General features: G+C 41.1%; 1 protein-coding gene across 2 annotated transcripts in view; it reads right to left on the bottom strand.

Moving 5' to 3' along the window:
- Nucleotides 1-2,077: 2,077 nt before the first annotated feature.
- wnt7bb (wingless-type MMTV integration site family, member 7Bb) overlaps nucleotides 2,078-9,875 on the bottom strand; it is a 29,916-nt gene continuing 22,118 nt past the window's right edge. For both annotated transcript variants that reach the window (XM_047597452.1, XM_047597451.1), the window contains exon 4: nucleotides 2,078-6,290. In XM_047597452.1, the coding sequence (XP_047453408.1) occupies nucleotides 5,811-6,290 (480 nt within the window). In that variant the 3' untranslated portion in view covers nucleotides 2,078-5,810. The remainder of the gene's footprint in view (nucleotides 6,291-9,875) is intronic.

Here is a 9,875-nt window from a genome sequence, read left to right as displayed (position 1 = left end):
CGAACGGCGCTCCTAGGTGTGTAATCACAGGATTTAAATCAGTCTTTACTGCATCTTGACAACTTCTTTCACCATGCACGAACTCACTTACTGTCTTTTCCGGTCTGTTTCTTGTGCGACCGAAGTTATCTTCTGTATGTGCAGAACAGACACACTGTACTTCACCAAAAAAAAAAAAAGAGGAAAAAGAAACGCCAAACACACATCTGATACAAAGACCCATGCAGGTCAGCACTGTTGCAGATGGATGGAGGCAGTCAGGTAGCGTTCACAGTCCTCAGCCTGGGGTCTTGACGATCCCCACTTTGCCTTGTGGTCTATGATGTCACACAGGATTTTGCCTTTGAATTGGCCATGTGTTCCTCACCACTAATATCAAACAGATGATGAAAAACCTCCAAATGACGGTCTTTCACTAAGACAAGCAGTCAAAACAAAGTTATAGGAACACAGAAAAACACCACTCCAAGCGATCACATGACAAAAAAGACTATGCGTTCTTAATTGCAGCAGGCTGTTCTGCGGGCAGAGTTAAACTGCATTGTGTGCTCCTCTGCTTTGTTGAAAATTTAATTTTAAACCTGCCTTATCATGGCACAAAGCCTGGCTGAAGGGCTGCTAAGAGATTTTTTCACCACAGTAGTACTTCCACGATGTTGAATTACCTTAACCAAAGCTCTCACATCCTGGAATAACAAACAAGACTTAAAGGATCGCCCCAGAATAATCCGTCATCCATGGGACTGTTAAACATCCCTTCCCTCAGCTGAAGAGAAGTCTGTAATTGAAGCGCAGCGTCTGGATGAAGACAACAATCCTTCTCACTCCGTGCCTGGGTAATCTCAAGAATCAGCTCGGTAGACCCCTGACTCCTTGATTTTTAATTTCTTCCCTTCATTTGAGTAATTTATTTTTTGTTGCCACCTTTTCTTATGTCTCCCCCTCCATTCTTGCAGATGTGTCTTATCTTGGAGAGGCCAAGCTTCTGATCTGAACGGTCTTGCCAAAGTTACAAATTACAAGCGGAGGCAGAACACTGGAGCTAATTCAAAGGAATTCGGGAGGGCTTGTCACTTCACAAAAGAGGGAAGAAAAACCAGAATAAAAATGACGTTGTTTACTATCTAGTCTGGGTGCCATCAGCTGGCGTACTTTAAAGTTGCTCGTAAACATCTATACTGTGAGCTGCTTTGAATACCTTTGGCTAAGATCCATTTCATTACCTAGACAGCTCTTATAAATCCTCTTTACAGCAGAATGACTTGTTCTGATCTATTTTAATGGTTCAATTCATTTTAAGTTTTTTGATGAATGAAGTGAAAACTGGCCGCCTTGTGTCTGCGTCACATTCTCCTTGGAGTCATTGGAAGTCGCCTGAAGATCTAACATCCCTTCATGTCTTTCCATTTAACGCTAAAAAGACAGATCATATGATAAATTTGCATAAAATTAATGCAAGGTCTTGGCATATGTGAGCGAGTGTTAACGTCTTTTCCCCTAACTGGGCCCTGAATCGGAAAAGCGGGTGTGTCGCAGTGTGAATTAGACCAGAAGCATCAGCTTGCAGAATATATCCCAATGAGCTAATGATCCTGACACCCAAACAATAGCTGCTTTAGAAGAAGGCACACACAGCAGACTCTGTTTTTCTATCTCATATTTTTAATGACAAAATGTTTGTCAGAAACAAATGGATTTATTTTTCTCACTCCAGGGCATAATATGGGGAGCTTATGTGGTTCCGGTCCCCTGGGCTTCAGACAACTAACAAAACACATCTTACTTCTGCTCTGCTGCCCGTCTACAATGCTTTTCACATACAGGAGGACGAGTGTGAGCATCCAGCAAATTAAGTAGCATGGCTCGCTTTCACAGAAACACTTCATGGAAGGAGTTGGAGGAAAGGAATCGTCAGATTTTTGCAGTTTTACGATTTACTTTTCTGTCATCTGCAACATCAACAACAAAAAAGAAGAGAAAAAAATGCAAGGTGCCTAAATTTGAAAGCCTGACATATTGGAAATGACAAGTTAACTATCATCAAATTATACTTAAGCTGAGTATGCTTTTGCTATAGTTTTTTTTTTTTTTTTTTTTTTTACTGCACCCAGTCCCCAACTTGCTTCAACAGCTGCTCCTACTTATATAGTGTACCCGCTCTTTCTCCAAACCACTCTCAATTAGCTCCTCTCCTAAATAACCACTCTTTTCACTTGCAGTTTCCGGCTACACATGCACCTCCTTTCATCAAGCCATCCCATCCATCTCAAAAACACCCTCACAAAAGAACTACACTCTTGTTTGTGTGTCTAAAAACAAGAGGCACACTGAGGCACTTCCTATTCACATCGGGTCATTTGCATGAAGGTCCTCTTCCCATTTAGTGACTCTGAGCGGCTCTGCCAGCGCGGAAAGCACGAGGGGGCTCGAGTGTTGAGGCAGTTATCTTTTCATCCTGTGTACCAAGTCCTCATTCAGTTTATCCTTGACACGCAGTCTGCCATATGGACTCTGAGAACACGCTACTAATGCCATCTGCCTTTCAAACCATAACAGAAAATTAACATGACCGCCCGAGCAAGAAAACCCAAATGAATCTAAAAAAAATAAATAAATACAACGGCAACAAAACGCTGCTCTTCATCCTTACATAAAACCCAATTCCGATTTCACAAATAATGAAATTCAACACAGTTAGTGGGGTTTTACTTTTATTTTTGCGTGTATTCAGTGAACCCCGTTACTCCTTGTTACGTCTTTCTCTTTTTGTTGTTGTTTCAATCACATCTCTGCTTCACGGACGTAGAGGAGAAGCTCCTTTCCATTCTGGGAGACGCAAGTGTCTCATGTTCCATGCGTGCCACAATCAAGACAGAAGACCACAGCATATTATGAACATGTGCTGTGTACAAAATAACGTCACACTGCTTGATTTATTTATTTTTGATTTTTAATGATTTATGCTTCCTAATGCATTTGCCAGTTACTATATTAAGGGTGGTTGGAATGTTTGAATAACAGACGTCGACATAAAGTTTGGCTTCCAACCTGGACACACACAATGAACAGATTTAATGCACGTGTTTTTCTTCGAAGGGAAAAAATTTATGAAAATAATAGCTCTGGATGTTTGCTGGAACAGCCGATATGGGCAACTGAGCACTGAGCGGGAACGTTCTTGTACCAACAGGCGTCGAGCAATAAAACAAAGAATGTGGATTCCTCACTCGGGGCTCGAGGAGAAGCTTTCTTGTGTGATTCATAATAAAATTTGTCAATAAATCAAAGACACATCAGCTTTTCGTGTGTGGAAATGTATTTGCATCCTTATCAGAGGAAACATGATTTTTTGTGTGTGTGTGTGTGTGTTTTTTTTAATATGTCTCCAGCTTGAATTATTTAATCTATTTTAGAAGAAAATACATGTCAGAATTAGAATATATACTAGATATTTTATATTAATAACTTATTTAACTGAGTAAAAAATGCACAAGAACTTACATGACAGCTGTATACAGTCATTGTCAGCTGCACCTCAACTGTAATAAAATAAATAGAGATGCAAATACAACATACTTAATGGCGCTAATCATGCAAAGTGCAAGACTAGCAGACAGAGTCTAAGATGTGTGGTTACTGATGTGCAAAAGTTTTATTCTACATTCTAATCCTATAAATTAGTATGTAAACCAAAAGATGAACTGGCCTATACAGTCTGTAAACCTCACATGACTCGAATATTGTAGATTAAAGCTGAATAGAAGGCGAAAGCATCAACATGCCAACAAAAAAAGTGGTTATAACTTAAAGTGCCACAAAGTACCGCCTGTTCTCAGCCAAAAATGAACTGTTCCCCTTATCGGATAAAAAAAACAAACAAACAAAAAAAAACAACTTTATGTAATGTTCTTATTCCCTTTCTTTACTGTTAGATGAGTCTGGAGCCAGAGGCAGGAGACAATAAGCTTAGCTTGGTATAAAGGATGAAATAGCTTCCTTGACTTTCTCTAAATAAAAAAAATAAAAATAATAATAATAAAAATACATCAACCAATGCTTCTAAAGCTGAACTATGAACACAGCTCATTTCTGCAAAATCAGATACGAGATACAAGCGCAATAATTTATGGTTTGAAGGGGAGTTAAACACCCTCTCAACACCAGGGCTCGCTGACCTTTTCTGTCTCGTTGTTGACTTTCTGTGTATTTTGTTAGTATAGTTACAGAACCTCACATTTATAGTTTTCTTCCCGATTAATTATAAAAATATTTTACTTACCAAGTGTGACATGGGATTGCTGACTCATTTAAAAAGGAGGGGGAACAGAGACAAGTATTTTTTTGTGCCTTTACCAACAAAGTGGTTTGGATCAAGTGTCTAAACATTTTACAACCTTTCTCAACTTTTTGACTTTTTTCCTTATTCAGCTTTTGGGGACAGAAGAGATCTATAGGAGCAAAAAGCCAAATCCACCTACAGACCTCATGAGAATAAGCAAATGTGAATCATCAGACCCAAACTGACCTTACAAATTCTGCTTTGCAGTCGTGTAGACTCGGCATCAACTTGTGGTTTAGCATTAAACTATCAAAATGAGTCTAATGGGAGCTGATTTAGTTGCTAATGAGTTGTATCTGGATAGAAAATGTAGATGTAGCACTCGACGACACATCCAGCACAGTTTTAATGTTCATGTTTAATGAATTTAGGAAGGATCTCTGCAGTTAAATGTGTTTCTTTGCTACTGTCGCTTAACTGAAATTGCAAAATCATCCAAATAGATGTTACTGCTCAGGGGAAAAGGACTGCAAACATACTATGCTACAATAACATAGAACCAACGTGTCTGAAAGTGAAACCATACACCGTAATGCTGTATTTTGTTGTCAACACACCAGTAGCAATGCAATTTCATTCTTATTTTAAGGAAAAGATTAGGTGTTTTAGGGATTGGGATTTGGGACATCTTCTAAGAGACACACATCTTCAGTCAGAGTTTCTAAAAAGTATTTTCTTTACACTTAGTACAAAAAAAGACATCTCTACCCGTTAGTGCTTCGTTTTAAGATACTATTACATAAATAGACAATTTATTTTCAGTGTTCAGAACAGACAGTTCCAGTGTGACTGGAAAACTAACATACTCCACCATATTCCAGTTGGCAGCAGAGGGTTTAACAGAGTTCTCCACTCAGATTTTGGCGCACCCCATTGCACCATACTTACAAAAAGTTCTTCATTTCTACAGACTTCCAACATAAGCCCCAGTCAATCTAGGGTGGGGAGAGGGGGGAGAGGGGGGTCATTCATGTCAAGATTCACTTATGCTCCCCTTTAGTGAAAATACGACAAAAACCCATAAAAGTTTTTAAATCAAAGACTCGACCGTCACCTCTTGTTTTGATCAGCTCCCATGCTACTGTGAGTTCCTCTTGCAAGTCTCTTGTGAAGTCAGCAATTACAAATCCAAGGAGATCCAAAGAGTGCAAAGCACAGTTCCCACGAGGGTCTCATTCTTTACCTGCAGTCCCAACTTCACCATGGATACATCAGTACATGAGAACAGTCCCTATGTGACAGTAAAGGTCTGGGGTATTACCTACTGATATTTAGCATTTACTTTCTGAAAAGCAATTAGATAGATTCTGCTGTGCAAAACGATGCCGTGAAGAGCTGATAGTGTAGATTCCTTTTCTTTATCTTTAAATCGCCCACTGGTCGAAGACGCGCTTTTGTCTCGCTCTCTCAGGTCTTCCTCATTCAGCTAGTCCTTGGCGCCTCACTTCTTGGCACTGAGTCCCCTGTGTCCTTACTTGCAGGTAAACACCTCCGTCCTCTCGCTGCACGTGTTGCACTTGACGAAGCAGCACCATTGGAACTTACAATTGCACTGCCACACTTTGGTGTACTGGTGTGTATTGTAGCCCCGGCCGCAGCACATAAGGTCACAGCCGTCCGTATGTGGCGAGGTGCGGTTGCACAGGCGTCCCTGCGTGCCCACGCTCCCTGTAGCCGCGTCCTCCTCGCAGTAGTTGGGTGACCTCTCAATATAAACGAGGTCCGTCTCCATGGGCTTGCGGTAGCCCTGAGTCTGCTTCACCTTGAGGTGGGTGGGCTGGCGCAGTCGGCTAGCCCGGACTACCTCCACGTGCACGGCTTCGTTGTACTTGTCCTTGAGTACGTAGCCAATCTCGCGGAACTTTGGAAGCGTAGTCCAACACGTCTTGGTGGTGCAGGAGCCAGAGACGCCGTGGCACTTGCACTCTAGCTTCATCCTTTCTTCTAAAACCTGGAGAGAGAATCAAACAACAAATGAGTCGTTGAGCTGCGGAAAACAGTAGCAGATTTTAACTGAACTGGCTAAGAATTAACCTTTGCAGGTTTCTTTTGTTCTATGTGTCTCCATTTTGCTGGGATGAAGACAGTAGTGTCCAGACAATCTGCATGACTGGGCTGAATTAGACGAGGGCAAGCAACGATAGAAAGTTTCATCTATGGACATGCAATCAGGCACCCAACATAGACCTTTAAATATCGGCCAACTTTTTTTGCTTCTCTTAGCATTACCAATTCAAAAAATTGGCAAACCCACTCCGCCACACTGACATATTCCTAGATTAAAATGTATATTTGCAGTACTCATCTTCTACTCTTTTTACTGCACACACAGGGGTAGCCCACAGACCACTGAATTCCCTACTGTATCTTAATCACATTTATTTTGAGTGCTATGTCAAAACTACAATAGAGTTTTTCATTTTTTTTTTTTTTTTTTTGCCATCTGTTCTGATGCTTCTCGTAAGGCTTGATTGTGCCGATGACTTAACCGCCACAGGCACTTCAATTTGACGGTCAAACATGACCAATCTGGCTCTGAGAGCTGATCCCTGTGAAAAAGACATATCCAAGCATATCTGAACTTTCCATCATAGATGGCACGCAGCTGCATGTCCTGGAGAAGGGAAAATTGTACTTACTGGTAATATCCCATCCTGTAATTTTGTCTACCTTCCCCTAAACCACATCAGTGATAGAGAAAAATAAACATGGATCTCATACAGCTATCAATCATCTTGGGAAATCTGAACCCAGATTATTGTATCATTAAACGAGCTGCACGTGCAGTTTAAAACAAACGAAATGGTGTGATAAATAAAAGAAAGATGACGATACGATGACATGACGATGTCCATTTTTTAGTTATTCCTCTCCATAGACTTGGCCTAATTTTGGTTTTGATTTTATCTCCAACATATGACACACAGGGCAGAAAGTCAGTTCTTTGCTCCTTAATCCTGGGGCATATGGTAAATATTGCATGCTGTCGTCAGTATTGAAGTGTTGATTCTTTGCCCCTTGAGACTAAAAGAAAAAAAAAAGCAAAAAAAAAGCACCCTCTTGAGTTTCTGGTGAAACGTTGTCAAAGGCGAAGAACAGAGAAAAGAACAGAGAAAAGAGAGGGGGGCAGAGTTTGAATGGGTCCTATTAACACATCTCTCATAGTTCTGACATGACTCCCAATTAAAACACTGGACTTGCTTGAACGAAGCTCATCCCTTTGTTGTCTGTTGTGCAGCTTTTTTCCTGGCACCGTGCCTGTCCAGCAGCACAAGTCATCACTTCCATCCGACGTACACAAGTGACATTCAGTTTCTCTGTCTGCCTTGTCTATGCACTCGTGCGGTCACAGTTGCCCAATTTCGGGACATTTGATTGAAAAAACATGAGTTCCCGCGACTACATAAAAGCCGGGGTCAGCTGTCAGTCTTACCTCGGATGTTGATTCAGAAGGAGGATTTCCAAAAATGCACAGAGTAAAAACCACAAGGAATGCATGGCATAAGGAGTCTGACAGATGCATGGAAACATTTACTTAAACTGTGTCCATCAAAGCCTCTGATCTGTTACTGATTAGTCCAATATGACCAGGTTCCCATCCCGAGGTGGCCGCCCCCCCACGCTAGATGTGAGGGATGTGGTGATTCGCAGGGGAGTTCTTTTACCTTCGGTTTAGTCACAGGATCTAATCTACTAATTAGAGTCTTGTGTTTTAATGACACCTCCTATCTGCGGTCAGTAAACAAAACCTGAGCCGGATTCCATTTGAGGCGCCATTTCTTCAGAATCAGAATCAGGATCACTTTGATCAGCTCATTTGCCTTGAATGTATCGATGCTCACAGTTTTTAATACAATTCTTGTGGCGTACAATGCAAGGGTTAAACTTACACATGCACTGTTTTTACAAGAAAGATGCTTTTGCATTAAGACAATAGTATGACTCTGACTCACTGACTAAATAAGCCACAAAGGCCCCATGTACACTACAATTCAAATGTCTCATATCTTGATAAATCCCAGACGCAACTTCATACACTTCAGTTTACGCTCAGCCACATATATGTGTCTCCCTTGTAATATCCCAGATGGCCAGATTGGATCTGTCTTGGATTTCTTGGGTTTCAAGGAAAGCAATAGTTCAGTCCAAATGGCAATGCACTTCATGATGTATGCACAACAATTAACAGTAATCTATAAAGTAACACAAACATCCTTTGACTTTGAGTGAGTCTTAAACTTCAGACTCTTCTTATTAGATACTAAACATGTGCACTAAAATGTAGAGCTTTTTCTGGAATCTAATAGCGGCTCAACCCACCCAAGAATCAAGACCTGTGCGCATTGTCAAATAAACCCAGAGGAACTCAGAGAGAAGGTCCAGAGCTCTGTATCCTTATTAAGCTCTCCCAGTCTAACACTGATTTCGGCTATCCGTCTGCCTCATCAAAAAGGAATCTGTCTTGAGCACATCCCTCTTCGGATCCGAGTTTCCGAGCTCCAGAGTGAGAACAACAACCCTGACAGTCCAACATAACAGCACCCTGGCATGCAGCGTAGGCCCTATCAGTCTGCTGTGTTAACACCGGCATTGTCGGCCTGCTTTCACACCCTGAATAGACGCAGTCAAATGGCAGTGACATGTTTTGGTATTGTGCAGACAACTGCAATAATATCCTGTTCCTGACTTTACACTTCATAATTCCATGAAAGGAACTGGAAGGGAGAATGTCAGTCCTCCATCTGGTAAACACTGGCCAGCCTCCATTTTCCCAGTGGACACCATACACCCAAGTTATTAATTAGATCCATTTGTCAACATAACATCATCTCTTCTCTTTTATTTACCTCTCTCTTCTTTCCTTCATGGCTGCTCTGAGAAGACTAATCGCAGTCAAGTATGTCCATAATGAAGTCTGCCAACACGCTCTCAGAAATGAAAGACTCACGCTTAGGATGGAAAGAAATGCCAATAATTGGCAAAGAAAAACAAGCTGCTGAAAGGCTAACTGGGTAATCAATCAATCAGCAGCTTGATCAGTCACAGCTCTCTGTTGCACGACTGTGTGACTTTAGCTCTTTATCTGGGACTGTTTGCTCGTTTTCATAGGAACACATCGACACACCCATCTCTGCATCCATGTATGCACACGCACGTTCGTCATGAATCGATTAATTTCAGATCATTTGTCATCGGCGGCTCGTTTAAATGATAAATCTGCTTTATGACTAATTGGGCTCGAATTTTTGCTGCGGGTGTCATTCATATTGCGCATGATAACGCTGCGCTCACCAAAGCAGCGCAATGTTCACTGCAGAGACAAGTCTGCAAGAAAGTCAGGGCACAGGAAAAGCAAAGAGTTTGACATGAATATGAAATAAATTCAGTGCACATGAAATTAGCAAAAAAAAAAAAACAAAAAAAAAACACCATGCGAAATAAAAATGCACATTAAGTACGATGGAAAGGTCAATTTTAAATTGCATTTAAATTGCAACTGCGTTTTTAGGTCTGGATTTAACATCTTATAAAAAGC

Source organism: Mugil cephalus, chromosome 10, assembly GCF_022458985.1.
Source record: "Mugil cephalus isolate CIBA_MC_2020 chromosome 10, CIBA_Mcephalus_1.1, whole genome shotgun sequence".
NCBI classification, from domain to species: domain Eukaryota; kingdom Metazoa; phylum Chordata; class Actinopteri; order Mugiliformes; family Mugilidae; genus Mugil; species Mugil cephalus.
The sequence above is the reverse complement of the archived record's forward strand: the minus strand, read 5'-3'. Positions and strand labels throughout refer to the sequence as shown.